The sequence below is a fragment of the Pseudorasbora parva genome, chromosome 3 (assembly GCF_024679245.1).
Source record: "Pseudorasbora parva isolate DD20220531a chromosome 3, ASM2467924v1, whole genome shotgun sequence".
In the NCBI taxonomy this organism is placed as follows: Eukaryota; Metazoa; Chordata; class Actinopteri; order Cypriniformes; family Gobionidae; genus Pseudorasbora; species Pseudorasbora parva.
In genome coordinates, this window is record NC_090174.1 from 17,244,483 (window position 1) to 17,263,800 (window position 19,318).

The 19,318-nt window shown below is 38.3% G+C and overlaps 1 protein-coding gene across 1 annotated transcript in view; it reads left to right on the plus strand.

Annotated features, from left to right (window-relative positions):
• The window catches only part of LOC137070642 (zona pellucida sperm-binding protein 3-like), a 40,825-nt gene extending 22,392 nt beyond the window's left edge, over window positions 1–18,433 (plus strand). Inside the window, exons 5-10 of the mRNA XM_067437953.1 lie at window positions 11,727–11,844; window positions 13,424–13,509; window positions 13,753–14,030; window positions 14,144–14,320; window positions 17,849–18,055; window positions 18,147–18,433. Coding sequence (XP_067294054.1) covers window positions 11,727–11,844; window positions 13,424–13,509; window positions 13,753–14,030; window positions 14,144–14,320; window positions 17,849–18,055; window positions 18,147–18,277 — 997 coding nt within the window. The 3' untranslated portion in view covers window positions 18,278–18,433. The remainder of the gene's footprint in view (window positions 1–11,726; window positions 11,845–13,423; window positions 13,510–13,752; window positions 14,031–14,143; window positions 14,321–17,848; window positions 18,056–18,146) is intronic.
• The last annotated feature ends 885 nt before the right edge of the window (window positions 18,434–19,318 follow it).

A 19,318-nucleotide genomic window follows, 5' to 3' on the forward strand; every position in this document is an offset into this window, starting at 1 on the left:
CGGATCAATGAAGGATGCCAGTACCTGGTGAAACAGGGTTGGAGAGTTGCAGAATCCTTGTGGCAAACAGCACCATGTCCATTGGCGACCCCTGCAGGTGAAAGCAAACTTTCCTTGTTCCTCCTTGGCTAGAGGGCAAGTCCAGAAAGTGTTAGAAATATCCAGTGCAGTGAAATAACAGTGTTCAGACCCTATTTCATAAAGGATCATGGTAGGGTTCGTGACAAGGGGGTGCATCTTTTCGGAAGCTGCATTTAACGCGGTGAAGTCTATTGTGAGACCCCAAGAGTTGTCGTTCTTTTTCACGGACCATATCGGTGAATTTGTCGGAGAGGTGCATGGTATTATGATACCCTGTTTGCATAATTTGTCTACCCCATTCTTCACAACCTCTCGAGCCTCATTTCTTAACGGGTATTGTCGTTTGGCTACATGCATGGGTCCTGGGATGCTCAGTGACTGAACTTGGGCAAGCTCACAATCAAATGTATCTTTTGCCCAAACGTCAGGAAATTTAGAAATCAAAAACTTCCACCCAGGTTGAGTTTCAGTCTCTTTGTCAACATCAGTCACTGCGCATCTCTGTTTACAATGGTGGCCAGATTGAGATAAGGGAAGCACGTTCAGGCTGCCTGTGGCAGATTCAAGGACAATGGAGCAATCACAATCTTCAGGCTTACAGTTTACAGCACAGAAAGTTTCATAGGTTATGCGAAAACGGTCAGCATATTCTAAAGGGCTTTCCCCTATTTCCCCTATCCTCTGTTTGACCTGGGTTATACTGGTCCAGGGGTATTACCCCTGACCTAACATTTCTTCAACCTCAAACTTGTAAGTGGAGTAGGCCTCGCAGTACTCAGTCCAGTCTGAAGGAATGAAGGGGTGGGGTCTAATTGTTTGTACAGCTTTCAGTTTACTGGTAGGGATTAATCCTTCCACCAGTGCTTGTATGTCAGCAATGCCCAGATTTTGTTGTCTGGCAATGGCTTCTATCTTATCCCATAACTTTATTTGGGCTGTACAGTTTGAAAGGTTCTATCCCTGCAAGCAAACTATTTTTCTCAGCTGGGGTTAGTCTGGTCAATGACCCATATTCATGCCCAGCCCCCATTTCAGTGTTCTGGTCGTCCCACTCCGAATGTCGGATTGTTTTTTGGATTTCGGAATGTCAGATTGTTTTCAAAGTCTGTTTTTCGGGGTTTATTTGCCTCAACAGAGGACCGTCTGATATTCTTGACCTCTGTGGTTAATTTACTTTTTACTTGTGCGGAAAGAACCTCTGGGTTGTACGGGGGAGGGATTTCAACCTGTGCATTCAATATTGGGCGTGCCTTTTCATACGGTCCCTCCTCTCTGTTATCAGGAAGTGGGGCGGATCCCTGAGTGGGGGCCACCTGCACTTCCTGGTAAGGGTAGAGGGAGGAAGAGGCCTGGCAGCATTTTCTACTTTGTCACAAGACTTTCCCAGCCCCTTATTAAAACCTCCCTGATCATGGCCCACCTGCACTTCCTTTAATTTAGCTATTCTGTCACGTGCATCCAGGTCGTACCACTCATTGATTTCATTGGTACGCCTCCCATTTTACAGCGAGCGTAAACAGCTATAAATTTTGGTTTTATCTGACGCCTATTTGGTTTCTAAACAATCTTTTCTTGATCACAAAAAAGGTTTTTAGCAACGTAAGGCAATGAATCTTATTTTTATCCTCAAATTAGTTTTTAATAGAAGTCAGTTCTACTCATGAAACCACAAAGTACCTTTTTACTCCTGGTCTCACATCCTGGTCCTTACCAATTTGGGTCTTATTTTATTCTATTTGGTATCGTTCCAGATGCACCCCTGGCAAACAACTCCTGAATCTATTTTACTTGTTTAAACAAGGGGATCCCTTTATCTGAATGGAAGAGACTGGCGCAGGTTTGCGACGCCTACTGGACTCACACACTGTTCCAGGGACGTACTCCTGTAGGGGTAGTGACTGCACTCAATGCCCACCGGGGACCCCTTTCTTAAGTACGCTTCAATGCACTGCCTTCTACCGTTAACCGTAACGATGCCATCAGCGACTTTTTTTTTTTATACTATCACACAAGTATAATTAACTCCTCACTCCTATCGAAGTGAAGCGCTCTCGTTCCCCTTTACCAATCTTCCATTCAGATAACCTTATCCAAACAATAAAATAAATAAATACTACCTTATTTGTTGTTTTGCCAGAGGTGTCACCAAGGAATTATTGCCCGCATCCTCCACCAAAAACTGTTAGGGGTTACAGTTTTGACCCATAGACCAGATATGCGAAATGAAGACCAGGAGTCAGGATGTTCAATCATCAGAGAGAATTTTACTAAAGAATAGTTTGCAGTTTCATCAGTAGAGTCAGCTTCAGAGTCTCTCAGGGCGGTGTCAGGCCAGACTCTCCTCTACACAAAATTACCACACCAGTTATACCAATTTCAAGGGCATGATTTACATCATTACAAACACGTGGAATATTACTGATTGGCATAAAGTCTAAACAATGTGTCACGCGAGAATAGATAGATGTTGTTGTTAATCAGGATGTATACATCAGACGTTCCCAAGATTGGGGTAGTGTTGACTTCAGAGGAGTCCTAGAAAGACGCCAAGAGGTCTAGGGTGTGAGAAAAGCGGTCCAATCCATTCCATAGACCTGCACAGAACATGTAACACACACACACACACACACACACACAAGACTCTAGGGCACATCTCTCCTCCAAGGTTAGCGCGATGTGAAAGTGACGATATGTATCGTTGATGGAAACGATATGATTCGCAATATATAGTTTTTATCCAAGGCTCAACTTGTTGTAGTAGGCCTATTTATAAGGTATAATTCACCCAAACACAAATTAACAACTGTAGGCTACCACAAATATAAACTGCCATGTAATTTTTCGTTTAACTTCCAAGTACAAATGAAGATATTTTTTATGAAACCTGAGGGATTTCTACTTCTTTTTTTTTTTTTTTTTTTAAAGTCCAGTCCTCTCAAACTTAAAAGATGGAAAAATGCCAAAAAGGTAAAAACAACTGATTGAGTGGTCTAATCCAAATCTTCTGAAGAGACCTAATGGCTTTGTATGATTAATATATTTATCATGATGCACTTACTGTAGTAAATACGGACGTTCAAATGATTGCGTGACGCGTGAACACGATGGAGTACATGCATACATTACATGAGGGAGTAAATGCAGAATTAAAATTCTTTGAGCTAAATATATAGAGTTTGAGCGGTCATTTTCACGCACTTTCTTGCAATTGGAACTGTGACTGATTGCATTGATCATCTGAAGTGCGCGCGCTGCCGGAACGGCGCTTCTCAAAGTGAAAGCGCAAACATTTAAATCGACACTCCGCCAAAGTCAAAACGCCATTTAAAGCGGCACTCCTTTGTGAATGGGAAAACATAATTTAAATCACCAGATCACATTTAGTTTTAGTAGTATGATTATTCAAAGCATTTTAGATGGTTCATTCTTACATAGGCTACTGCATTAATAGCGGGAGGCAGGGCGTGCCAAGCATGGGGAGAGATGCTGCCTGCATTGAAAGCGTGAGTAATGCCTGAGGGAAAAAAATTTCAATGACATTACTACATTAATTATATTATTACATAGAAGCATACAACGACTATACATAATGTATCATAATGCAATAGGGGAATATTTGTGGGTGATGATGAAGAAAAAAAATATAGGGATACATATCGTATCGAGATGCATATTGAATTGTGACACGAGTGTATCGTTACACCCCTAATGTTTAACATGTATTGCACACTGAAATCGGAAACCATTAATCTAACTGGGTATCCATTAATATCTTTTTTTAAATTAGAAACTTGTATTTGTGGTGATTCTGATAACCCAGGAACTAATGCTGCCTTCATGTGCTAAGCAGGCCACAAACTTTAAATATAGGGGAGGGGACTGTTTAAATCCTCAGTAAGCTGAATATATGGTTATCAATGAAAGGAAAACTATAATTTTAGCTTTAAGATTTTCCCAATTTATAGGCTAAACTAAACCTGGTGTCTTCCGTGGTTCCTTTTCTTTCTGACAACAAAGCACTTGAATGTGACATGCTTCTCAACTTCAGAAGTGGAAAGTAGGAAAATTCTAATAGTATGTGAAGGCAGCATCCAACAGTGTAGTTCATGCTCACCGAGTTGAAGCTCAAGAATGCCCTAGTAAAACTCCAGAAAACAGACACTCCAGCACGTACAAAACAGTGCTGCTAAGATCTTTTTGTGTGTAAATTTGAACGCATCACGCCAATTCTTCAGTCTCTACACTGGCTTCTTTTTTACGCTCCCTGCAAATATAGCAGAGTAAAGTTTCCCTCCCTGCAAAACAGTGCATTCATTGCAAGGTTCCCACCTTAAATAACTAATTCCACAGACATCGGCACGTTCTCTTCACTCCACAAACACTCATCGGCTCCATCCCCCTAGAATTAAGACACGCAGTACGGAGCCTTCTGTGCAACTGCTCCACTTAACATCTGAGGGCTCCACAAACGACTGACGCTTTTAAAATGAGACGGAAAAAAACGTACCTGTTTAGAAAGTCCTGATCTTACCTGATTTTTCAATGTTTAAATGGCTTTGTTTACATTTTGTTGATTTTAACTTAATTCTTAACTCTTAATTGCTCGTACTACTTATTTATTTTTCCTCCCTTTGTAGCACTTTATAAAATAAAGTGTTCTGAGATTCTTTCAAATGTAAAGCACTTTATGGCGCACTGGAGTTTGGATCTGGTTAAAACCTGCATACAGTTTAAAACTCCCTTTAACATTTATTTATTTACACTTACTGTTTATTTGGCTAATAAACGTTTAAATTACAGCTGGAAATCTGGCTCCACAAGAAGTTCTTTTGAAACTCATGATATGAACTTGTATAAAGCATTCACAGGTTTGTAGAATTAATTACAGCTTGTAGATGACTATTTACTGTTCAGTGTACCACCAATGACTGTTGCAAATTAATTTAGTTTTGGAGCAGCTCTGTGCAGACCATTTGGTGTGTGTGATTAAAGTACCAGGAGCGATTAGAAACCTGATGGCTTTTTGGACACCGCCCTAGTGGTGCCACTAGCTTTTTTTTCTTTTTTCTTTTTTTTTTAGCCACGCGTTGTCATTTGAAACTACAGTAGTTACAACATGGTGTGAATGTGGCATAAACCTCCATTTTAATCATGCTAGATGAGATGGACTTATTTGTGCAATATTGATTGTTGCCCATAGAACGGTCTACGGGAAAGTTGTAACGATTTGACATTCTGATAGAGGACAGTCCCAACATTAAATATACCAATTTTGGTGTCTCTAACTCAAACATAAGTGCAACTTTAGATAGATGGTGGCACTAGAGGGATTATGCTAATAACTTTTGAACCGTAAAGGCTAGAAACAAAAATCTTTTTTTCCTCAGATTTCTGAGCTCCTGCCAATAGCGATAGCAACCCATGACCTCATTTGTCATTATATATTTCCCGCCATTTTGAATTTTCCCAAAAACCTACCTTTGCGAACTCGTCCTAGACGGTTCGTCCGATTTGCATGAAAACTTAACCAGATCATTTTCAGCCAGTGCAGACAAAAAGTTATGGAATTCAAGTTGATTTGTCAAATTGTTTCCGATTAAACGTGCAAACAAATATTGCGTAGCACTTGCAAAAACAGACGTAAGGCTGTATCTCTGCAATGCTTTGGTGTGGTTGACTGACTTTTAGGAGCCTCCTCTCCTTAGACTCCTTAGATACCACACTTGCCAGGTTTTGCCGTATGGTTTGTGCACCATTGTAATTTAGCACTTTAAAAAGATAAGCCTCTCTTTTCCAAACTGCTAGTCCGATCGAGACAAAATCAGCGTCAGATGTTTGGAAACAGGTCGTTACTACCCACCCAAATGTCAAAATATTAATAGTAAAGGGTAGTAAAAATCTAGTCAGGCTGAAACTGTTCAAAACTTGGAACTGTTAATTTCCCCATGATGCATCATTCTCCAGCTAAAACTGATTGGGCAGACCAAACTGTAAATCATAGAGACTTGAAACTTTCAGGGCTGGTAGTACTTACAATGACTGCAGACGTCACTGAAGCCCGCCGCGATCGGCCTGACGGGGGTGCTACATTGATCAAAAGTACGAAACGGTGTCTTCTATTGCATGACAAATTACTCTAAATCTTGCAGTTATGACTAAATCCACTGGGTGGTGCTGTGGATTAAGTTTAGTGCATTTCCTCACACAGTCGTCTACCTCGTGATGTTTGGAACTACTTCGATCAAAAATGAAACTGATCGTACAAAATGGAGTTTCTGTTGATGAAATTAATTAATGAAACTGAGTTATCATATCACACCACAACAAAAATTGCAAACACTGTTTCGTCGAGGGTTTAAGAACACAAAACAGTGCTTCACTCAAACTTAACACCGTTATCTTTGTCTCCGCAACGTCTCAGCAGGGCGCGTTCTCACCCGAGAGAATATCATTTAACAATATCGTTTCTCTCAATATGACAATGTGAAACAATATAAACACGACAATCTTGTGTGCGCATTCTGTATGATAACCGGCCCGCACCGCTAAATTGGTGTTTCTTTCCACTTGAGCTTATGCTTTTGTTCTTTTTAGTTTAAACATTCTGTTTGTTTTGAAACCTACTGTTACACAAACTGTTTAATGTAAGTGTTGTGTAGCTACATTGCCTAATCGTAAGTTTGTTCAATAATGACACAATAATAGCCTTATAAAAAATTCTCTAATTTCGTCAAAATATGTAATTTACATAAACGAATATTCAATTTGAGCCCAAATATTCTAATATAATACATTTAAGGAAAATAAGTATTTGAACACCCTGCTATTTTGCAAGTTCTCCCACTTGGAGGGGAGGGGTCTGAAATTGTCACTGTAGGTGCATGGCCACTGTGAGACATAATCTTGGGGGGGCATCCAGAAATCACAATCTATGCTTGTTGTTTTTTATTAATATTTATTTGTATGATACAGATAAGTAATTGAAAAGCTGCAAATAAGTAATTGAACACCTATCAGCTAGAATTCTGACCCTCAAGACCTGTTAGTCTGCTTATAAAATATCCACCTCCATTTATTATCCTAAATTAGATGTACTTTTTTGAAAAGAGCTACGACCACCGTTTCCAAGGTTACTGTTGGTAAAACACTAAATCATGCATGGCACGGAAGGTTCCCATGCTTAAACCAGCACATGTCCAGGCCCATCTATGACCATTTGGATGATCCAGAGTCATGGGAGAAAGTAATGTGGTCGAATGAGACCAAAATAGAACTTTTTGATCATAATTCCTAGTGTTGTAGTCAAGACCACCTAAACCGAGACCAAGACCAAGACTTTCAAGGGCCAAGACCAAGACAGGCCGAGACCAAGTCAAGACCGAGACCAATGCATGTCCCCACACTTATGATAAAATGTGGAATATGCATATGATTGGCACTTCTCTCGTATGTGTGGGTGTAAGTGTACCATGAGAGAAGTTTTGATCAAATTATCAAAAGGCATTGCAGCTTTGTGGGAATTCATCTTTTTCTTCTATAAGCAAATAACACTTAACTTTTCGTCAATGGAAGGCACTGAAGACGACGTGTTCATATTGTTTACGGTCTATGGTGGACACAAACACCAACCTGACACTAACAGAGTTTTGTGTTTTGTTTTGTGAAAAGCGCTCACTCCCATTTTAAAACTCAAAGTTCCCTAAGAATGCTAATCTGGATGAGGTATTAATCTCAGACACAGTCCATTATGTCTTAAATGAATTTGAATAACAGGAGGTAGAATATGTATCATACAGATATGCATTAGTATGCTGCTTAAGCAAATTATTTTATATATGTACATATTTTTCATTTACAAATTGAAAATGTTATTGTGCAGCTTTATTGTGCAACAACAAGGAAAAGAAACCCTGTACTTGCATTATGTATGATCTCTTATCTTGATGTTTCTTTTGTTCCAACAGGTTGAATTGTTTTGGTATATAATCATATCAATATTAGAAATAGTATTAACAGTGCTCTTTATATGCCTTCAGCTGTGGTCTTGACCGGTCTTGAGACAAAATCCAGAGTCATCTTCGACCGAGACGAGACCGAGTAAAAATGCGGTCGATACCGAGACGAGACCAAGACCTTTAAAAAGTGGTCTCGAGACCGATCTCGAGTACTACAACACTAATAATTCCACTAAATGTGTTTGTAGGAAGAAGATTGAGTACCATCCCAAGAACACCATCCCTACTGTGAAGCATGGGGGTTGTAGCCTCATGCTTTGGGGGTGTTTTTCTGCACATGGGATAGGGCGACTGCACTGTATTAAGGAGAGGATGACCGGGGCCATGTATTGCGAGATTTTGGGGAACAACCTCAGTTAGAGCATTGAAGATGGGTCAAGGCTGGGTCTTCCAACATGACAATGACCCGAAGCAGCTTTTTTGATGCACACCCAGGACTGGCTCTGTAAGAATCATATTAAGGTTCTGGCGTGGCCTAGCCAGTCTCCAGACCTAAACCCAATAGAGAATCTTTGGAGGGAGCTCAAACTCTGTTTCTCAGCAACAGGCCAGAAACCTGATTGATCTAATGATCTGTGTGGAGTGGGCCAAAATCCCTCCTGCAGTGTGTGCAAACCTGGTGAAAAACTACAGGAGATGTTTGACCTCTGTAATTGCAAACAAAGGCTACTGTACCAAATATTAACATTGATTTTCTCAGGTGTTCAAATACTGGCCCCGGTTTTTATTAGGAGGCCTTAAGTACTATGTACTTACATCAAAAAATAAGTACAATGTACTTACTGTGTTTAATCTGTATTACGAAGCGCTTTTGCTGATATTGAGGTGGGATACAGGTAGAGTTGGACAGGTGTGGTGGGATGGGTAAGTTTAAGTGTAGGGTTAGGTTTAAAGGGGGGGTGAAATACTCACTTTCAGTCAGTGTCATGTCAATCTTGAGTACCTATAGAGTAGCATTGCATCCTGCATATCTCTGAAAAGTCTTTATTTTTTTTAATAATTATATAAGAAAGATGCGCTGTTCCGAGTCTTTCAGAAAAAGCCGAGCGGGTGGGGGCGTATCGTGAGCGGATGACGAGTGCGCGCCGCTGGTATTGTGTTGAGTGCGTCGTAAAGCTGTGTCATCCCTAACAGCGGGAAAACTTTATTCAAAATAAAAAAATGGCTTTTAATCAGATACAGCCATACATCTATGATCCGGAATCAGACCCAGAGGCTGAAGTTGAACAGGAGTAGCAGCAAAAACGACTAGAGCAGGACGTCTCTGTGGTACAAGTTATACACTAACTATGTAATATGCTTAGCGGCTTGTGTTATTTACATATTTATACTTGAATTATATCGTCGTATTTTTTTTCTTTGAAGGTGTACATGTGGGAAGTGCAGTTGTGCACGTATGTGTGTTTACGCGTGGTTTGTGTAGACAATTGTAGTTAACGGACTGGTTTTGCACAGCAGGCTAGTGTTTACATAGAAAGACAAGGAATAGTAGCGCATTTGAATGAAGAAGCACGCTTATTTAGTGTATCATTTTTCCCCACTCTGTATTGTTGTTTGGAGTGCTTTTACAATACACAAACATAAAGTTACACATATAGTGGCCAGCTAAACAAATGTACACGTACTACACATCGCATGCTCCATTGATCAATTAACTATACGTGATCATGTTTGGGCTACTTGATGGGCATAGGCAAAAACAGACATTTGAAGCAGTCTTATGGGTCCTGCACACTGCTTTTTTTTTTTTTTTTTTTTTTTTTTTTTTTTTTTTTTTTTTAAATCCTTTGCAACTGTCCCTTGTCAGACTGTACGAACATGATCGCCATGTCACACTGTAAGATCTCAGTTGACATTAATGTCAGACTGCACGATAGTGAAGGCGCGCTAAAAACGGACGCGCGCAAGAAAACTCACCCGGAGTTCATATCATCAGTGAATGACGCGTTCAGTGACGGTGAGCTGCATTACACGCGGGACTGAAATGCTGGCTACAAAGAAGTCTCTAGCACTCGTTTTGGTCATAGTTTGTCTTGAAAAAGGGAGATATTTGACGGTCGTCGTAGAAGTCACACTGCAGGATTCTGTGCCAAATCTTCTGACACTGCCAGAATTTCGTCTGAGGTAAAATTTGATCGCAGCGCTCATTAATCGGCTGCCGGTGAACATGTCAAACTAACGACCAAAGACGTCAGATTTTAGCCTAGGATCAGAGGAATCTTTTAGGATTTGCTAAATTTGTCCCAGACGGCCAAATCGTGGCCAAAATCGCACAGTGTGCACCCGGCTTCACTCACCGCCTGCAGTTCTAACGTTGGGACCTTTATCGTTGGGACTGCTCCATCATTCAGCATTAGGCATCGGAAAATCCGGCCTCGAACTGGGCCTTGTTTATGAAACAGTTTGCACCGAAATGCAGTGAACAGACTTAAACCTTTGCGGAACTCAGTTGCTGATCCGGAAAAGCAATTTCCATCCACTGTTGCCTTAACGCGGGGTTTTTTTGGCAATCTGTACAGGGCTGTCTTGGTCTGGCAACCAAAAACGCACTTTTTTTAGTGACATTGTTAATTTCTTGAAGTCACATCACCTGTGCAGCGCAGCCTACGAGCCAGCTCTTTGATGCCAGCCTGTTGCTTTCGCACTCTCACACTCTTCCGGTAGAATTGCCCGTACGGCCCATACAAGGAAATTCCGACCTATTAACGTCAAGTGGACCCATGATCGAAAAAAACTTGCCGAAACTTATGACTAACCGGAAGTAGTATTTTTGACAAAGAAATACTCCCATCAAACGTCCACCTTAACTTTTGAAACTTTGTCCATGTTTAGTATGGGATTCCAAGTCTTTAACAGTGTAAAAAGATCAGTATGCATGAAACAGCATTTCACCCCCCCTTTAAGGGAAGTGCCAACTGTGTAATTACAAATGTAACTACAGAAATTAATTAGAGACGTAATTGCATGCAGGTATTTTTGTTAGGACAATGTAAAAACGTACAGTAAGTGAATTGTATCAAATGATAAATTACAATGTTAGTACATGGTAGTTAAGGCCACCTAATATAAAGTGGGTCCCAAATACTTATTTGCAGCTGTATCATACAATTAAATAGTTTAAAAATCAGACATTTGTGTGCGTATACATGCACATTCTTAAGCCGGTTATGCCTAATAAGCCGACAGTGAAACCTGGTCATGTAAATGCTGTAACCTTCTTTTATCAGACACTTTAGTGACTGCACTTTTGTACTCTTTCAGACCCCTTTAGTGTTGGGGGGTGAAATTGAACAAAACTGACAATTTTTCCTGTACTGTAATTTTTCTAGTGTTGTAAATGTCAAACTTATATTATCTATATCAGTTTATATATTGGTTATTGGGCACAAACACTAAACGGCAAATTATTGGTTTATAAAATGTCTGTCTGTCCTCTGTTTCTTTGTCTCTAGTGCAAATGTAAAGAAATGCTTTGGAAAGTTCTTTGACCAATCACTAAGTACACTTAAAATCCTTTCTCTCCCCCCTTGCACCATAAATATATATATATATATATATATATATATATATATATATATATATATATATATATATATATATATATATATATATATATATATATATCTCTAGTTGTCTGATGGATGGACCGATTACAGGCTCAAGGTCTCGTTTCCTGCCCCGAATCCAAAATGACAAACTCCAACTCCAGTTGGATGCCTTCAAGTTCCACCAAGCGGCGAGGCCAGAGGTGTGTATAGTTTACAAACATTAAAGGTGCCCTAGAAGGATTTGAAACTGTTCAATTGTTCTCTGACATCTACATAGAGGGTATGTGGCTTATTTAAGGGCAAAAATTGTCCAGATACAGTTTTACAGGTCCATTTACAACCCTATAAATTGTCCCTAGGATGTACTGCTCTGTTTTTGCCTTATTTGGAAGGGTCATAAATATTAATGACCTTTCCAAATAAGCTCTAGCTTAGTTCAGCAGCTCACAGCAGTTCAGTAAAGCAGCTCGTAAGTCCTGATAGAACACAGGCCGACTGAATGACACTAAGCAAAAAATCTCAAATGAGAATTGATAAAATGAATACTACTTTTGGTGTTTGCAGATCATCCGGGCGCGAGAGCTCATGTGCTTCCGGTTGCCAGATTTGTCATTTAAATCCCCCAAACAGAGCTTTTCTGTGAAACTCGTATACTATCCGGTGTTTTACATAAACATGTCCAATCTGACAACCATATGCACGCGAGCTCTCTCTCGTGCACGGATGATCTGAAAACACCAATAAACAAGTAGGCTGTCAGATGGGCTTTTGAGATGTTCTGCTTAGTGTCATCCAATCTAAATTTTAGACTTGTCTTTTCGTCAACGATATTGCATGTTTATATAACGTTAGTCACAATGTAGGCTAATGTTACGCAGTGACTGTGATGTACTCTGAAAGCATGCAAAAACATCATAGGCCTACTTCAGTTCTCAAAAATATAAATATATAACTTTACAAAATGAATAGCCTTGTCAAATGACTTGTCGTTTTAACTTGTATGGTGGAAAAGGTGACGTTTGCTGGAAGGATCAAGTGAACGATCTGTAAGCAACGCATCTGCGGTTTTATTTTGTAATGCAAAATTATATTAACCTAAGAAACTTTCAATTTAATCAGAAATTGTTTAAACAGTCAATAAGTGGATAATCGCTACTTACTCCTTGCAGGAATACCGTTGTAATTGACACGTTCTTCAGTTTAAGACGCTGAGTGACGCTTGCTTGAAATGGGCCAAACGAACGATTTGTGGTATCCGATTATAATAACATCAACCATGATGAATTTTTTTTTTTTATTTATTTATTTATTTATTTTTAAATCTGTGGGAAGGGTACAAAAGTCTCCTGCACAGCCTGGAACATGACATGTGTCCATGAGAGATGTTTTTTTTTTAACCTGCAGTCTCGATGATTCGGCTGCAGTTTTGCCTGACAATGCACATGTTTGGATGGATGCAAATGTTGGGGCCGTGCATATAAATGATCCCCAACACTTGCATCACGGTTGGGTTTCTGTTGAGAAGCACTTTTCCGTGGTGTTTTTGATTTACAAGATTTACATAATTAGGAGGCAAAGGTGTTTGAGACTCACAGGATGTGATGTCCATGTACAGAACTCTTATTTCACTATGGCGAGGTTAATTCAATTTTTCATTCTAGGGCACCTTAATGTTCTATTTGCCCTTTTTAATAATGGATGGAAAAAGTGGTTGTTGTACAAATTCACATTCATACATGTTCCATTTGAGTTCAAATTAACACTTCTTATTTTGTGCAGATGTACATCACTTGTAATCTTCAAGTTTACCCTGTAATGGATGCAGTTAACCCCTTTCATAAAGCATGCTCCTTTATTGATGGAAGGTGTGAAGCTTTGCTTACTTCAATATTTTTTTCTTTCCCTTTTGTCTATTGTCTAGTAAAGTTTTACATAACTTATCATGCAAACTGTATTTTCTATCGTATTTTATAATAATTTTTATATAACTATTTATTTAAATTAGTTTTATAAATAACTATTTATTTTGTGTGTGTATTTTTTTTTTTTTGTCTTTGGGGAACCAACCTTAAGTTGTTGTTTTTTAACTCCCTCCTTTATTTAACAAGTTGGAAGTCTGCAGATGGAGGTGACTGGGCTTGTTACAGCTGCCAAGGAACAAAAGAGTATGCACCATCCTTCCAGTCCACACTGCAATCTGGGCCACCTCCAGCTCCCAGACCAGACCAGAACTCTTCCCAAAAGCCCAACAAATTCCAGCCCAGAATTCAAGAGAGTTCTGAAAGTCATTTTAGTTCCTTGCTAACATCAAGTGAGCCTATTCTTTCTTGGAGGAACTTGGTTCTCCCACAGGAGGAAGATGAGGAAATTAGTTCAGCACTCCCAGGTATCATAATTTGTCTCCATTTGTTAAAGAGCCATTTAAACTGTATTTTAAAGCCGAGATGGACAAACATGTTTGCACTAACCATTTTTAAAAATGTTGCTCTGTATCAATAGGATGGGAACAGGAGAAAATGGTGGGTCCATTGGCCATCTTTGCAAAGAAAAGCAAAATTGGATTTCTGGCTCCTCCTAGAGTGAAGGAGGGTGTTCCTTCTCTCCCTTCTCTCAGTCAAGATAAGAAACCAATGCCGCATAGTAGCCTATGGAAGAATGGTGTCACTGCTGAGATAGGTTTGTATACAACTCCATACAATCTCTTTACTTAGGTCAAAAACAATGACTATCTAGGACATATGTAAGTCTCTGAAGTGATTTTCAATTAGTTTAAATTGTTCACACACAAAGTCATTAATGTAAATTGTGTTGACAAACTGATGACACTGGATTTTTATAACATTACCATAATATATAACAAGTACATAAAGCTGCAGTCTGTAACTTTTTTTCAATTTACAAAATGTATATCATCAAGTACATCATAAATACAATTTCCAAACAGTGTTTTTGTCTTAGTCAGAATATAAAAATGTATTAAGTGTACTGTAGTGATTCAGGATATTTTTGGTTTTGACTGTACTACTGCAGACTAGCCCAGTACCTGTTACTTGTCATGGACATAGAGATGTAGATCCTGCTACAAAATTATTCCACAAGACTCGTGCAGTTTTGTTCCTTAACCATTTGAGTGCCAAAAGTAATGCCAGTTTCGCACGTGTTGTGGTGCGTGTGCAGTGTGGTGCCGCACACCCTGTTGTCATATCACATATGCTGCGTTTGCGTTTGCGTCTGCGTTTGCGCAACTGATCCACTGTTGCAGACCACAAATACAGCATTTATTAATTTATTTCAAATCCAAAAGTTTTTACTGAACATGGCTCGTCAGAATTGCAATTCTCTTTGTTGACTCTTTCATAGAAGTCAGGTTTTAACGTACTACAGCGAAACGTTTTATTCAATTCATTCATATTTATATAGCCTAGTGCTTTGCGCACACAAGTGGCAAAACATTTAAATATAGGATAGTCTAAAATCACAAACATTTTAAATTAGAAATGTACAATAGGCTATTCAAAAACAGCCGGCTCACCTATTTCCTTTTGTTTTTAAACCTTTCGTTTTTGTTTTCCACCTCCATGAAAGGAGTGCCAATTTATTTATTTCCTCCTCCATTATGGCAATTTATTTTATTTTTTTAAACCTTAATGCCAGGTAAGGTGTCGTTTACCTGCTTTACCCGAGGAAGAAAAAAAGCCATGTGTTGAAACGAGTATATTTAAAATCATATGCATCCGTGTTGAAATTACTAGATTTTTGCATTAGTACACGTTTATTTTAATGCGCACAATGTTTTGTCACTTTAATGCAGCAGTGCAGCACAGCAAAAAATAGACTCTGTACGGAAACGAGTGGTGCACTGCTGCAGACTGGAACTGACTGACGGAAAGCATCCGCGTGCAGTATGAAAGCTGTAATCCATTAAACATGGGTACGGAAAAAATACGAACTGCAAATGGAGTACGTGTGAAACAGGCGTAATGGACTGCAGCTTTAATCAAGTGGTTAAATGTAAAAAATAAAATAAAAAAAATAAAAAAAATAAAAAATATATGTATATATAATTAAACATTTTAATCGTTGCCCAGCACTAAATAATAATCGTATGATTCTCTGTGATTAATCGCAGTATGTGCAAAATACAATAATTAATAATTAATACAAAAGTGCTGCTAAATGAACAAAAGTGTAAAAACATATGGTTTGCAAACACTTTAAACAAATAAGGTGCTTTTTACAGCAGTTAAAAGTTAGTAACAGTTACAATATTTAGTGTAAATATCAACTTAAACATTAAGTTAATCAAATTAAATTAAATTGGTGGTATATATCTATTGATTCTGTAGTAATATTCTCAGTGTTCTGTCAGCTTTAACATAGGCCTACTTAAATCTGCATATTTGTGATATTCACCCCAAGGCGTTATTTAATTTTATAAAGGCCATTTTTTTTTAAATCTTCTTAAATGTTTGCATCTTTTCCTGTTAAATTCTTACATTTGATTAATGAATTCAGTTATAATAGTAAAAACACTAGGTTGTTACCAATCAAATTAAATTATTTATTGCAGCTGTATTTTTTTGCAGTTTAAATTGTTATAAGATTGATATTCTAAATAAAACATGCAATCATACTTTTAAACATAACCGCCAATAGGGGGCAGCAAGTGATCGTCTTCATAAGTGAGTCATTGAGTCATTTATTCAAATGATTCATTCAAAACGCTGAATCATTTAGTATCAAAACACCGCGCTGTTGCTTTCCTCTGAAATTATTTTCGTCAGTGAAATCATGGGTGAAATGGAACAAAAAAAGGTTGTTTGGATCTAAAATGTAAGTAACTTAATATTAATTAGACTACTTGTTTATTGAAATAGGCTACACCATTCATGCTACACAATTTACGATTGCAAAGTCGACTTGTGTTATTAACAATATCATAAATTATAAATATCAACAACTACAAAACTCTTTCTTCTGTGCGTTTATATTGCTGCTCAATTGACCCTTTGCTAAGCCACACCCGAAAACCGCCACCGGCCAATCGTGGCTTAGCAACCGTAACTAGTCGCGGAAGGTCTGTCAAGCTTTCGAGTGAGGGAAACATGCCGATGCGACCCCTGTGCGTATGGATTGTGCAAATTGGATGCCTATCCTAAATGTTTGGATGCAGGGTGTAATTTTTGTCCTTCCCCAAACATAAAACTGAATGTAAGAAATGCCAGGCGTGAATCAAGCAGTGTGTGAGACCTCATTCACAACTAACGTTAGATATAGACAGGATTAACAAAAACACCTAAGTTTGCTTCAAGGAACTGAAAAAACATGAGGATTTTGACTGATTCAAATTATTACATATGATGCAATATATAGACTATAAAAAGGCTTTATTTATTAATTTTATATATCGTTTATAGTTTTAGACAAAATGTGTGCAAATTAAGACCATCATATAAGGATTGTTGATTATAATAATAAAACCATGTTTGAGAGAGTGACTTTCTGTTTATATAAGGTTTTAGTAACTGTGTGGTTTTTGAGTGGCTCAGATCCGTATCTCTGGCTAATACATACTGTAATAGACGTGCCAGAAGTGAAATTTTGACAGGCGTAGCAACAGTAACTAAGGGGGGCGGGGCTTAGCGAAGGGTCAATTGTTTTGATTTCTCCACATATCTCTGACAAAGAGAGAGGCAGCACGAGCCTCAACGTGACTTGTTAACGTACCAGAGGCAGAGATGCACTCCTCAATTGCTGTTTGCATTGAATATAATAAAAACAACCAAAAAATCTGGATAATTCTCGCATTTTTGGTTATTTTTATATTTTATTTGTCCCAGACAAAGAATGCCAAGCCCTTGGCTTAGGCTACAGACAGCACTATATTCTCCTGTGACCAATGGTTTGTCTGTATGTGTATTCAGAGGCAGTGAGCAATGGCCTTTCAATATAATAATAAATAACTGCGTTAATGCGCAATAAAATAATTGGCGATAGCGCGTTAACTTGCCCAGCCCTAATATATGTGTGTATATAATAATAATAATAATACATTTTATTTATAATGCACTTTATATTAAACAAAATCTCAATCTATATGTATGTGTATATATGTTATGATTTGGAAAAACTTCAAGTAGTAGGTTATGGTTGTTAAAATGCTTATAACTACTGAACTGCAGCCTAAAATAAAATCTCCATCAGACCAAGTGGGTGGTGCCACTAGTCCACCCTCATGGGTATCCATTGAACAACCCAATATCACGGAAAGTGAACCAGATTCCAAGAAGCTGGAGGAGGAAGATGATGGATATGATGGTGAAGATAAAGACTATGATGACTATGAAGAGAAAAACGAGGCAAAAGAGTCTGATCAAGGCATGTGGAAGTCTAGAGTCTTGCCAGAAGAAGGTACAAAAAGGCACAACTGGCATGGTATTTGTTTCTTGAAGCTTTATTTGATGGTGTTACATATGTTTGTTCATGGAATAATTTCTTGCAGATTTGAAAGATCTCTTCACAACTCGTCCCTCTAACAACGATGAAGACTCTGGACTGCATACATTGGGTACAAGCCCTTCCCTACCAGATGAGGAGCCAGCTGTTATGCATCACCCTCCAAAGGACTCCTGAACTTCTAAACCAAATGTTATAAATCCTGACAAAAATGTATCAATCTAACTGAGGTGGAGGAATACTTGGTTCATAAAGCACACAAGCAGGAAACGAGGCATATGGGACGTTTCACCCTTTACCCTTATTTGGTCATAAATAAAAAATAAAAAATGATTTGTCTTAGTGTCAGTTTATTACTGCATGTACAAAACAAACTATACTATTAAAGACTGCTGTAATGAGAACACTCAATTTCATTTGAGTGATACCATTTTAAAAAGGGATTAAAAGCTACAAAGACCTTGTTTTAAATACTGATGCACTACTAAGGTGAGTGCAGCTGGTGTTTAAAGTGGGTTCAGAAAATGCCTGAGTGTTAATGTAGCGTTAGACATCTCAGCAGCAGTCTATCGCGTATCAGTCACCAAAATGATTAACTTATTCACGGGAGAAAAATCAGAGACCACCATCATCTGTTGAACTCACAGCAGCGCACTGCTTTTTTTCTTGTACGCATGCTCACAACATACACAGCACACAAGGCACGCACGTTTCAATGACGTCAATGCGTAGAATATAACATGGCTTTGCCACTTATACTTATTCAAGTATGCTTAACACTCCCACTCAGACATGTTTATAGCATTCTATAGTAGCAAACAAAAAAACTTTAAAAAAAACATTTTGTATACTGTCAGTAATCTCAACTTTTTAAAAATAAAATAAACACATCTGCAAGTTCACATTATTCTAACAAATACCTCTTGATGTTCTTAAACTTAACCTTGGTGATCGGCTTGGTAAGGATGTCAGCTACCATGTTAGCAGTAGTACAATATTGTATAGATATTTGGTAACACTTTAGAATACTGTTTCTTTCTTAATGCATAACTAATAAAGAGTTACTGCAGTACTAATGAATAATTCTTCATTAACACTCAAATCACTAATATTAACTACTAAGGAATGCGTGTTAACTAATCAATATGTAATAGCATATTTTAATTGTGTTAAGTATCAATTAGTTAATCAGTAACTATTCAATTCAGTCATGCCTCC